Raw genomic sequence first — 18486 nt, 5'->3', positions numbered from 1 at the left:
AAATGATTCTATGACTCTATGATTCTAGTGAAAGAAAGCTATGATGAACTGCTACCAAATAAACGTAAACTTCAAAACCCTGCAAATGTTTCATTTGTTAAAAGTTCTTAATGATAAAAAGATGGATTATTTCCCAAAAGCAGCACACAATTTCTATTCTCCACATAAAGGTCACACTTTCTAAGACTTGCTTGAAGGCCCCATTACTCTGGATGCTTCAAAAAAACCCTTTCTGTTTAGAAAAAGAAACAAAAGAAAACCCCAACAGAAATCGCCACAAACAAAAAATCCCCAAACCCACCCCATGAGCAGCTTCACCCTCTCCCTCAGCATCACATGTAACCACTGCCATAGGAACATGCTACAGACTGACAGGGAAGTGTGACGTGGCTCCCCTCGTCCACACTGCAAGGGAATCTACCAGTGCTGATTCACCCCACCTCATTTTCACTTTGTAGTAACATCCACAATTTTAAGTCAAGAGTTGCTGGCATGCTTAAAGTAGTAAAAGTAATTCAGTTAGGAATATATGTAACAAATTTTCCACCAAGACCTCATTCATTCCAGCAAGCACTATCAGAAGAGACAATTATCAAAAGATTTTCAACTACTAGAACCAGCTGGAGTTTTGGGGCTTTTATTTAATCCAGCTGCCAGGCTCTGGGGAAAACAGGCCTCTTGGGCCACTGCTGAGGGACCGGAATGTATTTCAAGTCCTCTGTTTAGAGAAGCCCTACAGGCTTCTGGGTTTGCAACAGAGACGGGGACACTCAGCAGCTCAGCTCACCTCAGAGTTGGAAGGAACATTAGCAATAACCCTACAGCCTAAAGATGCTCCGATGTCAGCTCAGCTTCCCTGATTTGGAGCAGAAAAGTTCCTACGCTGTTTGCTGGTACAAGAGCAACCACATATGGCTGTTTCTAGACTTAAACTGGAAGTACTCTGACTTGTGAAAGGAAAAAACTTTATTTTTATTCTGTGTTTTTCTTAGATAGTTCTTGCCTAACTCCAAAGGCACAGGGAAACGAGCATTTTGGCCATCTTTTCTAAAACAAGGCAACCCCCCACCCCTCCCCGTTAGGAGTCCCTTACTTAAGACAAAAGTTTTAATTTTGTTAAGTTTCTTTTCAGAAATTCTTTTTCTTTTTTTTAAATCAAAGAAATGGATTTAAATAGAAGACATTAAATCAAAGACATTGAGACAGTGTGTGAAGCAGTAAGAACAAACACAAACCATCATCCTTAAAAAGCACTTTGCACAGCTGTACAGATACTTCCATGTTCAAATACCTACCTAGCATGGTGTAGAGGTTACTCAGGATGCGAGCTGGCTGCACTCTGAGTGGATGGATATCAGCAATGCTCTGAACATTGATTCCATGGTCTTGCAAGAGATTCTTAATTTGATTAGATTCTGCCAAAACAGTTACTGCATAACAAAAAACAAAAACACAAGTATGAACCAATGTTCCACTCTTTTTAACTGACTGCGTCTACTGTCACTTCTAAACTAATGCATTTGTTGACTAAAAATGCACAAAGGACTCACATTTTTCTTAACTTATGAGCCAGTGAGATCAAAGGTGATTGCAAGAGGAGATCAGATAGCTTTTGGTTTCTGCTTCTGAACATGTCTTGCCACTCATGTCCACTTTGGACCACAGGGTAATTTAAGTTAGAAGGGTCCTCATGAGGTCTCTATTCCAACCTCCTGCTCAAAGCAGGGTCAGCTCTCAGGTTAGAGCAGGTTCTTTGGGGCTTTATCACATCCCTCTGATTTCTTTCAGTACCACCAGTTTGCACCATTCAGTCTCTCTTAGCAGATAAGGCCTTTTCCCCCATAAAACAAGGGGAAGCACAACATGAAAATCTTTGTTGTTTTGATGCAGCACACCGTAACAACACAGCCGGGTCAATGGGGAACAAGCACTGTGACTTGTGCAGCAATAAGTGTCACAGAGGCCCAAAAATGGCAGAGGTAGGGGGTTAAAAAACAGAAGCCCCCAGATCAGTGGAATTTAAAATTGAGGCCCTGATCTCACCTCTTGTCCTGCTTGAGATTTTATCCATGTAAGGTGGCTTATTGGTTTGGGACTAATAATTCAGTATTCTTCTTTGTGTTATAAATACTTGTCAAATAATGAGAAAATAAGCAAGCACTATTTCTACTAGAAACTAAGTACTTCAGAATTACAAAATGAGACCACCATGAGACACCAACAGGGCATAAACAAGCACCTACCCAGGTCACAGCATCACTGATAATGGCTGGTCCTGACAAACTATCTGGGTTGCTTTTCCAGAGTGGTACAGGACCTTGAAAATCCTTTAAGTCCGTCTCAGCTGGTGTTTGCCCTCTACTTAATTTTCTGGTTTTAGCTGTTCCTGAACTGACTAAAGAAGCCACTCCCTGCAGCAGCCAAAAGACAGCTGTAAGTCTGGCTGCCTCACCTCTGGGTACAGAGATCCTCCCAGCTCATTGTTTTCTGGTGCCTCCAAAAAGGGCCTGCACAAAAAAGTAACTCAGCTGACCTGTACCACATCAGTCCTGCTCTTTTTTGCTAGAATACATCAGGATATTCCTTTTCACTCCAAGATTGTTTGCCACTCTCCAGTCCCTAGCAAGTCTTAAAATTTTAACAAACTTTTTTTAAACAAAAGATTGTTAAAATTGATCTTCCCTCCTGTAAAAAGGCAGCTAGGCAACCAACTCCTTTCTCCTTCTCAAAGTATCATAAAGCACCTATGTCCCATGCAAAAATACACAACATTTTAAAACACGTCTTTCTTCTCTCCTGTACATAGGGACTTCACCATTGCATGATGCAATTCACCCAGAATGTTCAACACAACTCCCTCACCTTGTACCACAACATCAGGTTTAAATCCAGTGGAAAATCGCCTGTTTAAGGGATCAATTTCACCTGCAGCAAGAAATCCCTAGAAAAAATGCAAGAGAGAGATAAAAGAAAGAAAGCAAAATTTAAGTAAAAAATTCTGATGATATCTAGAAGAAATCTTAACCAATTTTCATATTTTATCAGGACAGCATGACTTAGAAGCCTGATGCATCTACCCCATCCACCAAGTAGTACATTCTGCAAATACTGCAATAGCTGCAATATTTTTCGGAATGACCAGAAAATAGTTATGACTGACAATCTGCATGTTCAGATTTCTTACTTTAGAGTTGCAGCAACTGACACAATTTTGCCAGGCCAGTGACATTTTTTGTAGCCGCATAGAGATATTCAGTGGTTCCTTTAACAAGTCCATAGCTACTACAGGACAACTCTGATGGCATCTTATACCACAGAGTAAGGCATAGCCTAGTGGAGCTTGAAACAGTGCAAAATCCTTGCTCCAGGACTGCCAAGTCAGCCTGGGCATATTCCTCTAGCCTAACCACATGTCAAGCCCATCTGACAACTTACTGAGCTTGACAGAAACAGACAATTCCATATCTACATAGAAAAAAAGCTTCACAGCTCCCGAAAGCTCAGTTGCCCCTCCATGGTTCATGTACACGTTTCTACTGGAAAACAAATTGTCCCCTACCTGTCAGCTAAATTGTACTTAAAGCCCAAGCCATCTTAAACCAAAATGAAATATAAACTCATCTATTATACAAGAAACAATCACCTCTGCTAATAGGCAGCTGAGGACATACAATGACTGGCCCCAAAGATGAGGCAATTTTCCCACTGGGACACGATCCACTGAGTGAGGATTTTCATACTCCTCATCCACCTGAAAACAAACACATCAGCAAGAAAAATTACCCAGAAGTCATGAAGAACAAGCAACAACACGGGAGTATTTGAAAAAATTTGGTTTATCATCTACCCTTTCTAACCTGCCATTATTACTGCCATCAACATCTCTTGGTTTTACTTTTAAGGCTGCACATTTTCTGGGACAAGAACTATGCTTCCTTTTCACACACCACCCCATCTCCTGAAGCTGGAGATTGAGGACTCTGCATGCAATTAGAGTTTTAGTGTTAGCACTTCCCCTTTCTTCTCACCATGCCTTTGCTGCCTTGTTCCCACTAGGAAGGCACTTCAGAGTTTCCACCTCAGATCTTCGAGCAAAACATCAGCTGTTGGCACTCCCTGTCCAACTTCAGACCAGACTAAGAAACTCCACACCCTTCGTGAGTGTGGGCTGAGATGTCTGAAGCAGAAGTTGTTGTTGGCAGGGAGGTATATAAAGGCAAAGAGCATGGAAGAGTGCATAAGCTTGTTTGAATTTCTCAGTTACAATGGAAGAACCAGATAAACAGCAACAGCAAAGATGGGAGGAAAAGAAAAAAACCCAAACAAATCAAAAAAAAAAAAAAAAAAAAATCCCAAAACCTGGTCCATCTGAAACCTTTTTCTCTCTCACAAACAAGCTCTGGAAAAGAACAAGCACAACCAGAAGGCTAGGCAGGCAGGACAGTCTATGCTTTATTTCTTCTTTGAGCTTTAGTTGCCAAGTCAGCATCAGCACTTCTTACTTCGCTGTAAGGATTTAACACTTTAGACCTGTTCCAAAATTTCTGCAAGCACACAGATTCCCAAGTAAAAAATCTGACCATTTGGAAGACTAAAGCTTACCATTTCTCAGTGGGAACCAAGAGATGTCTTAGTTTTTAAATAATGTGCAGCAGCCTTGTTTTCATTCCTGGCTTAGATCTATCAGCTAGATGAGAACTATAAGGCCACCACTGGCTCTGAGCCCGCACTCCGCGTACTGAGGCGGATGCTGCATTTTCACAGTACCTTGTCCACAGGGACTGCATACAGCTCTGGCATTAGCACTATCCCGTTCTTCTCCCGAATAAGTATTCCTTCCAGAGCCTCTCTGTACTCCTGTACCTGGAAATATTTTTAAGAGAGTGAGAATACACATTACCACTGGTATTTTCAGCATCCTGTGCTTCCCCACTCTTCTTGAGTCCTCAGGGCACGCATTTTTACTTGTTTTGCTGCCATTGGAACCACTTTTTTCAGCATTAACTGGGGAAGATGAGACACACACCTGAGTGTCTCAGTGACTTACCCAGCTTTGTTAAGCAGTAAGAACCAGGAAGAATTGCCTGGTCTGCCCATGCCCGAGCACACCCTGTCTGCACACCCTAAAGGCAACAAGGTACATGCTCTCCCAGATAATCCAGCCAAGTTCTAGAGACTGCTTGGTGAAGTGGCATTTTATTGACGTGACTGAAGCTTCAGTAAACTTTTTGATTTTCCCCTCATGAAATAATGCCTTTTCTTTCTCCACCAGATGATTTTTACTGCATTCAGGAAAGAACTTATATTTCTAGTGTGAGTAAGCAATTAACTTGAGTTACAACATCTCGTACAGAAAGAAAGCTTTTTGGTCTTAAATTCTCTATTTCTGATGCCATTTTATCTTTTAATGGTTAAGTTTAGCAATCTCCTGTTCCACTGCATAGTAGGCAATTTTAAATCATGTATTTTTTCTTCAAGCTACTGCTCTACAGAAGTCCTGGCATGAATACATTTACTCCTGCCTACTTGTCGCTTTAACACACCAACACTCTCTAGGTGCCACTATAACCCTTGAAGGGCTACAATCAATTCAGCTTCTGTGACCACTGGATGCTTGACACAGTAAATTCATGAAGCAACTTAGTGAATTCATGAAAAAGAAATGGCTCCTCATAATCCAACCCCAAATTTCCCTGAATGGAAAAAAGGACTGAAAGTACTACGAACCTTGTTCTCAGCAGCCAAGCCACAGAGGCTAGGGGAAAAAAGAAGCTGATCTCATCCTGAAGTAATTGGGAAAGGAGCAGCAAAGTTGGTCATAAGACAGAACCAGGCAAATAAACCCCATTCATCTCAGTTTGGCCACATCAGCTAACAGAGCCACTCAGCCTGGTAGGTGTTGACAGGGGTAATGGGGCCCCATTGCGCAGAACACTGTGGCCTCTACCACATCATGATCTCCCCAGGAAGGTGAGATTGGCCAAAGGCTGCTCCCGTCCTGCTGACAGGGTATCCAACTGATACCAAAATAAACATGCAGCAAAGCTACAAAATACTGTGGGCAAATGGTTTTGAATTTCCATTTAAAGTTATTTCTTCTTTCCTCACCTGGATTTTGTCCTCATTAAACACTCCATCAATCAGGAAGTATGTCCAGAATACAGGCCACTCACATTCAATATTCTCAAAGAGCTTGAGCTCAGCAGGATCATAGTGCAGCCTGCTTGGATCCTAAAAATTCAATCATACTCATTTACTCACAGCACTAAATCAGTCACTCATATTCCAATCATAATGGCAGCCAACTTCATACAAGTAATTAAAATGAAGAAACCAATGAAAACACCAGAAATAGTTTCCATGCAGTCTCCTGACCACTTTTTCACATTTGTTAATTGCTCCCTAGACGAATCAACCCTTCCCAGTCTCAGAATCTAGGTGTCACCCAAATAATCTTGACTGCCTCAGTTCAAAGACACTTTAGGATGATTCAGAGGCATGGCTTCTGCTTAGGTACCATAAGCATATCTAAAGGTTCATTTCTTACAAAATTATGAATTAAGTTCTGTCCTTAATAATTAGTTTTCAAACCCTTGGCCTCCTTCAGAGGTGTCATTTCTAGGGTGGATACCTGGATTATGTCCAAATCTACCAAGATGTCTTAACAGTGATATAGAACTCGACTCCTTTATGTACATGAGACAAAGAATTTCTATAAACAGGAGATAAAAATCTTTTCCTAATGCCTACTGGAAATAAACATCAGAAGTACCTCTCTGGGTGTCTTGTAACCATCTCTGAGAAAGCGGCAGCAGCCATAGCGACCCTGCAAAAACAGAAAATTGCACAAAACTTCACACACTGTTCTTCCTCACAGACTAACATCAGCATAAAAGAATGTGCTGAGTTTCAAGTGTCACTTAGGGATTTTCCTCCTCTTCTTCCACACACAGATGAATCAAGTCTGGCAACCCTTTTTTTAATCAGGATTTTTAAGAAAGAGAGATTTGCTTCTCTTTCTGGAAAATAAAAAGAAAGGAAATCCTTACCTGCAATTTGGATATGATTTCACTCTTGGTTACATTAACGAGGCTTATATCCTCCACTGCAAAAGCCGGATAAGAAATAATAGAGAGAAGGCCAGCGTCTATTTCCTTTGATGTGGATGCCCTTGGCAACATGGAGTATAGTATAGACTGAGCAAAACAGGAACAGAAGACAGGGATGCAAAACAACTTCTAAACAATAAGTCAAGTGCAAATGGAACAGAGGACACTATTTGCAAAATGACAGAGAACTCGCTGCAGAATTTTTTTTAACTGAGTTAGAAGGAGAAGGCTTCTCCTACAACACTCACTTTTCATGTGATCGGCTAGAAACAGGGTGAACAGCACAGTCTGAAGCCACCCCTGGTTTAGTTAATATTTAATTTAAAAACAAAAGGTAGGTGCGTTAGGTTTTCCCCTAGCAAAGGAAACAGAAGACTAATTTTTACCTGACAATGTTCCACTTCATCAGGGAGAACATGAATCACTGATTTGTGTCCTCCATGAGCTCCAAAAAGATCTAGTTCATCGATTGCTTCTAAAGCTGCCTGCCAAAAAACCACAAACAACACAAAATCATTAAATGCTTTTTAAGCCAAGTATACATTCTAGCACCTGTGCCTATCCTCTGGAGGAAATTACAAATGACAATTTGCTCCACACACATTTTTTCATCTTTGAAGGGAAGCTTGGCAATATTTTAGAAAAAATATTTCTGTCTTTCCCATAGTAGGATACAGCACCAATGTGCTGGTGATCCTTCTTACAATTTAAAGGCAAAGCAAAACGATAGGGAGCTGGCCTTCCACTGAAATAATATCGAAACATTACTTCATAATAAATGCTTCTCCTTTCCTATATTCCAAAATAACCCCCATTCAGTGGCCTGCAGGGCTGTTCAAAGAGGAATGCTCCTAAGGCACCCTAGAATCAGCAGAGAATCACCACATCGCATACCTCTTGGCCATAATACATTCTTCTAGTGAAGACATTAGCAGCCCAACCACCAACACCATTTAGGCACTCCTTTAACCTAGCCGGCTACAAAACCGGGCTTTGCAGAAGTGGGGTGCCCAGCACCACACAGGGAACGTGGCAGGATTCTTCTCCCAACACACACATGAGTTTACTGGCTTTGCAGGGCCCTTCTCTTTAGCCAAGTGCTGGAACACCAGAAAGCCCCATTGAGGGCTTGATAGCCAAGACCATGGGCAGTCTCAGTGGTGCAGAAAAGGCACCAAGATCCACTCAAAGGCATACGCTCTGCGCTGTACTGCTGCCACAGGTAGCCACACAAAGCAGATATGGGAGACAAATGTTAAGAGGGAGAATCCTGAGGCAGATTAATAATAACACTACCTATCTCACACTTATCAATCTCATATTAGACAGATAAATAATAACCTCCCTCATGGACACTGCCCCATTGCAATGCAACTAAACTGTGGGCAAAACCAGAAGTTTCTCCCTCGTCCAGCCACACAAGACCTTGGTAACTAATAAATCCTGATGAAATGCAGCAGGCCAAATGATCTTTGACCTTAATGATATTTGGCTTCTGTCAGTCCCCAGACCACCATGTAACAAGGTGGTTATCAACTACACATTTACATTTATGGCCTTCTGACCTTTATTTAGTATCACCGTGACCTTGTGCTATGCGGAACCAGAAATATCCCTTTGAAGGACAGCTTTACTCATTTTCTAATTTACTTGTAAATTCTGGGAAACAACAGAATATCAGTCTAAGAAATTACTTACATCTAACTTAATCTTATCATTAAAACATCACATATGATACTGAGGGTGGAGAATTAAGAAAGAGGGACAGAAAACCAGAGGCCACTTTATGAGACTGCACCTCACTGAATCTATGAGAGTCACAGTTCAGTCAATCTAGTACCTTTCTTGCAATTCCCAGAACAACTGCGCTGAGGTCTCTCAATGAAAGCCATCATCACAAGAATTTTACACTAAAAAATACACACTCACACTCAAACAAAAACTCTTATACAATCAGTTAGCTATCACAGTGGCCAAGACTACACAAAGGAAGCCATTGGGTTTGTCAGATCCCTTCAGCATGACAAAACAGCCCACACAAAAGAGGTGTCCGGAAGACATTCTCACTTTGGCCATCCCTACAGAGCTTGCATTCAGTTCAGGGATGCCCTGGTTTGTCTTATCACCACGTTCCCAAATCCCATAATCCTGCAACGACAACATCAGAAAGAAAAAATTGTCATGATTATTACAAAACCAGTGTTTCCCCCCTCACCCCACAGTAAAACCAGATCCTTTTTTGTTTTCTTTAAGACAAATAAACAGAAGAAAAGAAAAAGGCTCCAAGTCTCCAAAGAGCTCCTCCTAATGTTGAGCAAGGAGCACATAAAAAAATACCCCAGCAGGACCAAGTCTACAGTCATGAATCACTGTCTTTATAGAACACAAAAAGCCCTTTATCCTTCCCCCTCTGCGGGCTTCTCCCTGCGCCCTTTCAACTCCCCAATTTCCAAGAAGTTTGTTAACACTTTGCTCTTTTTAAAAAGGCATGTAAGTTTTTAAGGAGACATCATGAAATATAACTAATTGTCTATACAGAAACACCAATATTATAGGTAGAACGAGTACACCTCATCCAGGCAACAGTAAATTTTCCACAGCCCTTCCACCACCTACAAAAATGATGCTCGTAGTGTAAAGTACTGACAGGTTCTGGTACCTTCTCATGGAAAAAGTCCATACTTTCCTTCTCCATCAATAAATAACTTTCCACCCACATCTCATTTACATAAAACTAACTACTTACAGCAACTTTGTAGGCAGCTTCTATGTAAAACACAAGATTCTGAATAAAGGTAACTTCATCAAGGGTGAAGATAATACGTAAGCCTGATTAAAAGAAGGGAAGAGAGTAACTATACAGTATCAGAACTGACATATCTACTCTTCATAGAGTTTCATGCCTTTGTTTATTTGCTTCCAACTACTGCTCACTGAAAGTAACAGAATTTGTGCTTATTTCAGAAAATCAGGCAGCCTCAATACTTGCTGCCCACAACAGACTTCAAATGCCACCAATACATACTGTTTCAAAGACCAATGAAAACCACCCCAGGGAGGGTGGCATCCAGACAGTGGGAATAAAGCAGAGACATCTGAGCCAGCTCTGGCTCTCAAGAGCAGGGCACCCCAATTCCTACAGGTCCCTTCTGCCCACGTAGTGCTCTACTACGGGATCACCAGGATGACCATAAGCCTGCTCTGCAAGGGTCAATTGCAAGGGGCTCCAAGGACAGAAGAACACATAAGGGAACAAAGAGTACAGCTGAGCAGAGCACAAGCCAAAACAGCGCCAGGAAGAAGAGGAACACAGGCAGCACTAGTGGCACCTAACTCGATGTTGCCACTCTGAAGAAAGCTCGTTGTCCAACAGGATGCCCTACATAGTCTTCAAACATGAAACTCTTCTCTGATGTGTTCTGAATATCTCAGGTACCTGTATGCATGCAAACATTAATGGAATGGACACTGCCAGTTACTCTGAAATCCTAACTAAGCCACATCTCTTTTCCAGAGAAATATTACCCTCTTCAGAGTAATAATTATGTAAAGGTCTTTGAAGCCAGTTGTAACATTTTTTCTTTCTAAGTGAAAGCTAGAATAGTAAAAGACTGCAACAGTAGCCAAGGCTAAAGTATCATCTGCTTACCTGATGCAGTCATCTGTGCCAAAAAAAGCAGGTAAAGGGAAGTTGCATCCACTTGTAGATGTCCCCACTGGTCATCCCCAACTACTGTGGCACAAGTTGCAGAGTTATACTTGGCATGTAGGCAGTCCTTCGTACTCTGTGTGCATTTGAACTTCTCTACCTTATCCACCTAAAAAACACCACAAACCTCAAATCTGAAACAGTTGGAGAAAAAATTCTCTAAACCGTTTCAAAAGTAAAAACTTCTCTTTGGCGAGGAGAAAGTTCAAATCTTAAATTTCAAATCTTAAATTTTTGTTACCTCACTTCAATGTGCTCTGATTGACCACAGTGCTTGAACACAATTTTAACTTTAGGCTCCAGCTAAATCCACATCTCTTCAGAAAAGATTAAGATGAAATTACCTTGTTGAGTTCAGGTCATGTTACAGGTATGCATCTTGGTAAAAATGAGTTTGCAAAGGCAAAATTGCAATTTGTTACTAGCACAACCTCACAAAGGTACAAGTAAATCAAGAGTTTTGCTCGAGAGTTCAAAAAAGACACCCCATACCACTGTTTACACACATGCAAAAAACTCACTCTGCAGAGCAGACACAAGAACAGGGGCTTCGGATGAAATGCTTTGTAAATGCAACACGTGCCAGTTCAGCTCCTCCCTACGACATTACCTGTCTCATCATGCACTGCAGGAGTCCCCGCATCAGCTTCACGACGTTCTGCGGGAACAAAACAGACCAGTGACACCCTTGCAGGGCCAGCCTCATCAGCTGGTACAAGCAACTTTCAAAAGTGACAGGGTTCACACCCCTCAGTAACACCCTGCCAAAGGTTAAAAAAAAAAGAAAAAAAGAAAAAAAAGTGTATTTTCCTGAAATGCTTTACATGCTTTTTTTTTTTTTTTAAAATATACTGGTTGATTTTTATCCCCGCACCCCTATCTAGGAGAACAAATCTTTTCCCAAAGGCCCTCTCTAAACCACAGAGCAACTCTCTGTGGTCCTTCCACCCAGCCAAGGAAGTAAGAGGAAAGCTATGTCAAATAAGAATAAGAATGATGATGATTATGATTTTTACAGTGACAGATCCAGGGAACACTGACATGACTGAAAATCTTGCAGAGCTTCTTACCCTCTTTATACAATACAAGAGAAAGCAGATGTTTAATGTAAAGAAAGGGCCTTTAGTGTCTACAAAGGGAAGTGTTAAGACTTTGTCTTAAAAGAAGAAATTGATCCCATCTTTTCATCCCAAAACTATTATAGCCTCAAAATACGACCACACAAACTAAGTAAAAGTAAAAGTTGTCCTGTCACCACAGAACTCCCTGGCTTGAGCAGTATGTGTCAGCACATTTACCCAGTGCCTTCAAAACAACAGCAGGACACTGACCCTAACACTCCCTCGGTTCCCATTCAACCCATCTCTGCATTCTCACTTCCAATACCCACTTTCCCAGCTGCAGATGGTAGCAATTAACTGTGTGAGTTGTGTCCCCTTCCAACTCTCCAGCACAGGAGTCTCACCACTTTGGAGGTCGTTGCTTTGCCTGGTTTGACGAAACACGTCTATATACTGCGTACAACTTCCGTGAGATGACACAAATGCACATTTTCAAAGACTGCTACTTTAAATAGGATTCTTCTCGTTATGGGGAAGAATGGTCTAGCAGGTAACTTGCTGCACTAGGATCCAAGTGGCCTCACCTTGTTTTTCTGCTCCATAATACAACTCATAAAAGATCTCAAGGTTTAATCAGTCTTGCAAATCTGGGTATAAAATGTCTCAGAAGCCTAAAGTTCAACAATCAGCCAGCTGATGGAAGTTTGATTCCTATACATATATTTGTTTTGTTTATACTTTAGTTCTCCGTCTCAGTTCTCCAAATCCTGCTTGACAGAAGGCTGTTGGGAACACTGTACACCATGTACTGGGTGGCTACTGATGTGACAGGAGCAAGACACGTGCTCCAAGCTGGGAAAACCCTGCCAGATCCTACAGGGGGCAGCAATGCGAATGCACAGTTCAAAACCACAGCCCTATGAAAAAGACGAACAGCGTCACTGGTTTGCAGCAGACTGCGACATACCTGCTCAAGCTCATAGGCTTTGGCCTTGTCCTCATCCCGGTCCGCGTTCTTCCGGTAGGCCATGCCCAGCCCCCACACGGCCAGGACGCTGTACACGTTGTCCCGCACCCACGCGTCCTTGTGGTCCGTGCCGGCCGAGAGCAGCCCCGTCACTGGATTCTAACCACCACAGGAGGAACAAACAGCAAACATTGCCACCTGAAATCCCACCTTTCCATATCAAAGGGTAACAAAACAAAAGCAGGAGACAAAAATGATTTCACACCAATTGCACACTGCGGCTGCTCAGTTTTGCAACGGAAGTGAGGTCCCATCTTTCTTGCCCAAACTCACACAAATGAAAACTAAAATTTCTTTGAGCACTTCAGGACATAAAGCTAATGGCATCTAGCTGGGCATCCTCATCTGCACAGGATCATTAGGTAAGTCACCTAGTGGAACTTGAAATACACTGAGAAAATACCAATTTAAATGTTACGTATTTGTAAGGAAAAGAGGGTACTGAGTTAACATTAGAAACCGAGTCTCACCTTTATTCTTCTCTATGCAGCTGGTCTGTGGCATAATCTTGACAAAATAAAAACCCACTTATAGGAAATTTAAAAAGTGCATCTATTTATTTACCTGTTTTGTTTATGACAGCTAAGGCATGCATCCATGCAAAGCTTTTTTATATCCTTTGGAAAAAAATATAGAAAGACAAATGCTGATGGTGTTGAAAAGTAGCAGCGTCTGAAAAACAGCACACTGGGTAGTCTCTGGCATCCCAAATACTCCATTAAATTTTTCATTGCAGTATTAATTCCAACCACTTTATTATCATTAATTTTTAAGACCGTCTGTTTCAGCTGTATGTTCTTCACTACCAAAAAAATGAGGCAGAAAGGCAAAAGACCAATAGAGCTTTCAACCAAACCAAGTCTTCACAGAAAATTTTAGTGAATGAGGACCAGTTGACAGGGCTGATGTGACAAGGGGTAGAGATTATTATAATAAAGATAAGTAAAAAGAATACATACATCAGTTTTTCACTTCTGCCACACACTGGTTCACCAACTCCTTCCACAGTTTTTTTAAGTTTGCATGTGACAACTGAACATGACATAGGTGACAGCCTGACACACGCAGCTGGGCACGGCCAGTGCTATTGCTACAACTTAAATACAGCAACTTCTAGTGACTCTCTGAGAGCAGAAGTGTAGTTCTGATGAAACAGTCCCTCAGTGTGGTCTTCACAAACCAAATAAGCAACAGCAGGACCATCTACTCATCTGCTTGCTGAGAAAAGTAGCACATATGAACCAAAGAGCTTAAAAATCTTCTTTCTGAACTTGAAAAGTGAAACCAAGAAGCTAGAGAAGAAAAAGTGAGTAAGCAAAGAAAGGAGACTGCACTCCAGTTCAGCACTGTGCCCACATGACAAAAAACAGGATCTCAAAAGGCAGGCTGCATATTCCTCGTGTTTTTAGAGGGCACTCTGTCTCCCTTCCTCCCTCCCATGCAGGACAGTAGATGTCTATGTATCTACAGCCCTGGTTTGACAGATACCTCCATGCTGCCAGAGAAACAATCATTTTGGTTTGTTTTTCCCCACCCTCCATGCTGGGCTGTCTACCAGCTGCAAAATAAAAATTCCTCCAGGTACCAAGACAGAAAACCCAGAAAAATGGCCCATGCAAGCCTTTAAAAGGCCATTCAGTCACCAGGGAGGGACCTCCCTGCCTTCAGGTGGCTGCCTTAAACACTTCCAAGGGCAACTATCACCACTGCAGCAGCTTTGGCTCCTCTACAAGAAGGCTGCAGCTCTCGGGGTGCAGTCAGGCTGGCTCCTGTGCACTGACGACACATTAACGTCCTTCCTCACGCACATTCAGAATGTTAGCAGAAGAACACAATAAATTAATTAATACTTCAAGTGTTTGTTCAGGTTTTTTTAGAAAGTGTTTACTCCTGAAAAATACAATTAAATTTCTTCTGTTACCTGCTGATACCATATTAAAAGCACAATGCTGACAAGGGGCTAAAGAACCCAAGGGAACACTAAGTGTACCCAGCCCCAAACATGTCAAAGGGATGTTAGCCCAGCTAGTACTTCAAAGCATCACATCCATGCAGTGACTGCTAATTGACTAGCAGGTTTCATCCTGCAAATGACACTGCACATACAGGTCTAGAAAGCAAAGAATTTTACCAGCACGCATGGGCTCAATGAGCACCACAACAGAAAGGTGATTGCTGGAGTAAGACTTTAAAAATAGGATTGGACATGATACAACAGTTTAAAGCCTATTTGTTACTCTGGAAAAAACAAACAAACAAACAAAAACCCACACCAAACCCAAAACCACCACAATACCAATCCCTAATAAGAACTTCAGCAGTACAGACACAAAAACAGTGGCGTTCTAACCAGAGCAACAACACAAATAAGCCCATATTTAGCATCTTGCTGAAAACACATTTAATTTGCATCTGTTTCATTGATCTGTCAGATGAAAACTGATGTAAGCTCTAGCAAAGTTTGCAGATAAATTGCATTGGGGTTACCCATAAACATACGCTAGATGTGCTCTCCTTATCAACTCCACTGGCTTTTCTCTTAGAGTACTTCATCAACATTTAAAATGTATATAGATGATAAGTTTTGCTATTTTACAGACATATGTTAAGATTCACATTTTTTCTTATGTCATTCAAATTAACAAGTCTAATAAGTATCTCAGAACAGCTTCTGGTGATGCTCTTCAGCGCCTGCTAAGCTACAGTACAGGAACATCCCTCTGGCCCTGTCCCCAGGGGCACGTGCCATAGCTGGCAGTCCCCACACCGCAGCAGACTGGTGTAACCAATGCAAGTGCATGAGGCAGGAGCCACTAGTTTGCCTTAGCCTCCTCGTACAACCTTCAACAGGATCATACCTATCACCCTGCATGCTCCAGGGACTGAGCAGCAGAATGCAACACTTACAAAACAAAAAAAATGTTGCTATGTGTCCAATCCTGCCAGGGAAAGCCATCAGCCATGGTGAGGGGTGCAGAGCATGCTTTGAATGCACATTTGCGTGGTAGCACAGATATTTGGCACTAAAATTTGCCTCTAAAATGATGTTGATTTAGAGTGACTGGAATGAACCAAATAGCAGTTGCTGCTACTGAGAAACCTGACCCCTGGTGTACTACACACCTTCTTATCAAAGTAAAATGTTGCTGAGCACTCTGCGTGTTCTCCCCGTTGCAGCTGTACGAGAGCTGTTCCTGCCCTCTGCCAGAGCAATCCAGCTGAGGTGCCAGCCCAGCACCTCTGGCATGCCTGCGAGGTACAAGGCCACAGTCACACACTGCCCTGCAGCACGCAGCAGTACCTCACAGGCACCTTAAATGCCTCCTGGCTCTTCTGCCAGGCTGTCCCTGGGCAAACCAATGGCCTAAGCTCCCTTCACTGGCTCCATGCTGAAAGGCACCAACAGTGAAGCAGCAGCCCACCCCACCACAGGTGTTCTCCTCCCAAGCAAGATGAGACTGCTTGTGGCCCAGGGACAACTGTCTTAACTTGCCCAAGCAAGCACTGCATCTCCTCAGCCAGATGAGCAGGACATTTTCAATCTATTGCAGTGAAACCAACATAAAGAGTATAGATCACAGAATCATAGAATGCTTTGGGTTGGAAGGGACCTCTTAAAGGTCATGTAGTCCAACCCCCCCCTGCAGTAAGCAGGGACATCCCCAAGTAGACCAGGTTGCTAGATATAGAAAAGATATAGATAGATACAGATTTAGATCAAGGCCAAGATACAGATACAGATTTTCTATAGATGTAGAAAACAAATCTAGAAACCTGTCTTGCAGCATCTCTCTGGGCCCTCTTGTGACAGTGTTGTCCCCCTGCCTTGCTGCTAGCCTGGGACTTGCTTTCCACACACAGAATAAAACTTATTTATTTCCTTCCCCCACCTCCAAACTCTACACAGCACTGAGCACTTAGTGGAAAAGGAAGCCTGAGTCATGAAAATGCATCCATGGCACTTGTAAAGAGCAATTACAAAATTCTGGGTCACTGGTATAAACTCCTATACTGCCATTAAGTTACCCTTTTTATTCTTGTTAAACATTACTACCATTAAGGCACAGCTTTCCAAGAGCATGTTTAATGTCTGTATCTCAGAGGCTCCATTTCTCCTCTAATGGAGGCTGTTAGCTGCATTCTCATCCTATAAACATCGAAATCAAGGTAGGCATTGGAAGCCAAACTGTTGTCCATAATGCAGACAGGACAACTCAAAACGATCTCCTGTACCTCAGCACAGTGAGAGAGCAAAATTATCCACTTGTGCCACTCATACCATGTTCTTGCAATTGTTTCTAACGAGTGTGCAATAATTAGTACACAAAAAACAATTCACAGGTGTCTGGACTTTGTGCCCAGTCACAGCCAGTGACAAAAATATTACTGACCTAAGTGGATTTGGGTCCTAACCTCTTCTTTCACTGCTTTTGAGTTTCTTGTAACTCTAAGCAACTAAGTATATTTGGGAACTGATCTGTGGGGGGAAAAAAAAAAAAAAAAACAAAAAAACACCATCCTCTCTCTCTCGTCCTCATGTTCTGGACTGTTTTAACTGAAGCAGAACACTTCAAGTCCTCAATTGAAGCCCACCCAGGTGAAGTGAGGCATTATGTAGTGAGCTATACACATATCCGCTGGCCAAAAAGCACAGAACAGGGCACAGCTTTTCACTACCGGCCCTGACATCTTCCTTCTTTTACCTCCCAGAGATGCAGGCAGCCCTGCCCGACGAGCCCGGGCAGACACAACTGAGGGGCACAGCGCTGCACAGGCCGCCCCAGCCGGCAGCATCTGCTGACCGGGGACGGGGTCCCTCGGACGTGCCCCACCACACACACTCACCGCTCACGCCACGCTCGCTGTGAGAACCCCGCTCCAGGGCGTGTGTCAAAGGTCCTGCGAGGGAGACCCCTGTGACTGTGACTTAATAGTGTTACAGGCACATACATAACATCACAGAACCGTTAAGGCTGGAAAAGGCTTCCAAGATTGAGTCCAACCACCAGCAACACTGCCATCACCACTAAACCATGTCCTGAAATTCAACATCTGCGTGTCTTTTGAACACCTCCAGGTATGGCAACTCCACCACCTCCCTGGGCAGCCTGTTCCAATGCCTCACCACTCTTTCAGTAAAGAAATTCTTCCTAATATCCAATCAAAACCTCCACTGGTGCAACTTTAGCTCATTCCCTCTCATCCTGTTCCTTGTTACTTGGGAGAAGAGACCAACACCCACCTCACTACAACCTCCTTTCAGGTAGTTGTAGAGAGCAATAAAGTCTCCCCTCAGCCTCCTTTTCTCCAGACGAAACAACTCCAGTTCCTTCACCCACTTCTCATAACACATGTTCCCCAGACCCTTCACCAGCTTCACTGCCCTTCTCTGGACTCACTGCAGCACCTCAATGTCCCTCTTATACTGTGGTGCCCAAAACTGAACCCAGTACTCAAGCTGTGGCCTCAGCAGTGCCAGGTACAGGGGCATGATCACTTCCCTACTCCTACTGGCCACACCGTTTTTGATACATGCCAGGATGCCGTTGGCCTTCTTGGCCACCTGGGCACTCATGTTCC

The 18486-nt window shown here is 42.7% G+C and overlaps 1 protein-coding gene across 1 annotated transcript; it reads right to left on the bottom strand.

Moving 5' to 3' along the window:
• Nucleotides 1-1235: 1235 nt before the first annotated feature.
• On the bottom strand, nucleotides 1236-12999 carry LOC103768028 (phosphorylase b kinase regulatory subunit alpha, liver isoform-like; the record flags this gene model as incomplete). Its single annotated transcript, XM_008935159.1, has 13 exons — nucleotides 12847-12999; nucleotides 11429-11476; nucleotides 10759-10927; nucleotides 9856-9938; nucleotides 9177-9257; nucleotides 7496-7594; nucleotides 7050-7196; nucleotides 6773-6826; nucleotides 6109-6231; nucleotides 4768-4863; nucleotides 3644-3751; nucleotides 2863-2941; nucleotides 1236-1430 (listed from the first exon to the last, which is right to left on the bottom strand). Coding segments are annotated over exons 1-13 (1345 nt in total), but the record flags the coding sequence as incomplete, so codon positions are not given.
• Nucleotides 13000-18486: the final 5487 nt, after the last annotated feature.

The sequence above is a fragment of the Merops nubicus genome, unplaced genomic scaffold (genome assembly GCF_000691845.1).
Source record: "Merops nubicus isolate BGI_N331 unplaced genomic scaffold, ASM69184v1 scaffold50142, whole genome shotgun sequence".
NCBI lineage: Eukaryota > Metazoa > Chordata > Aves > Coraciiformes > Meropidae > Merops > Merops nubicus.
The sequence above is the reverse complement of the archived record's forward strand: the minus strand, read 5'-3'. Positions and strand labels throughout refer to the sequence as shown.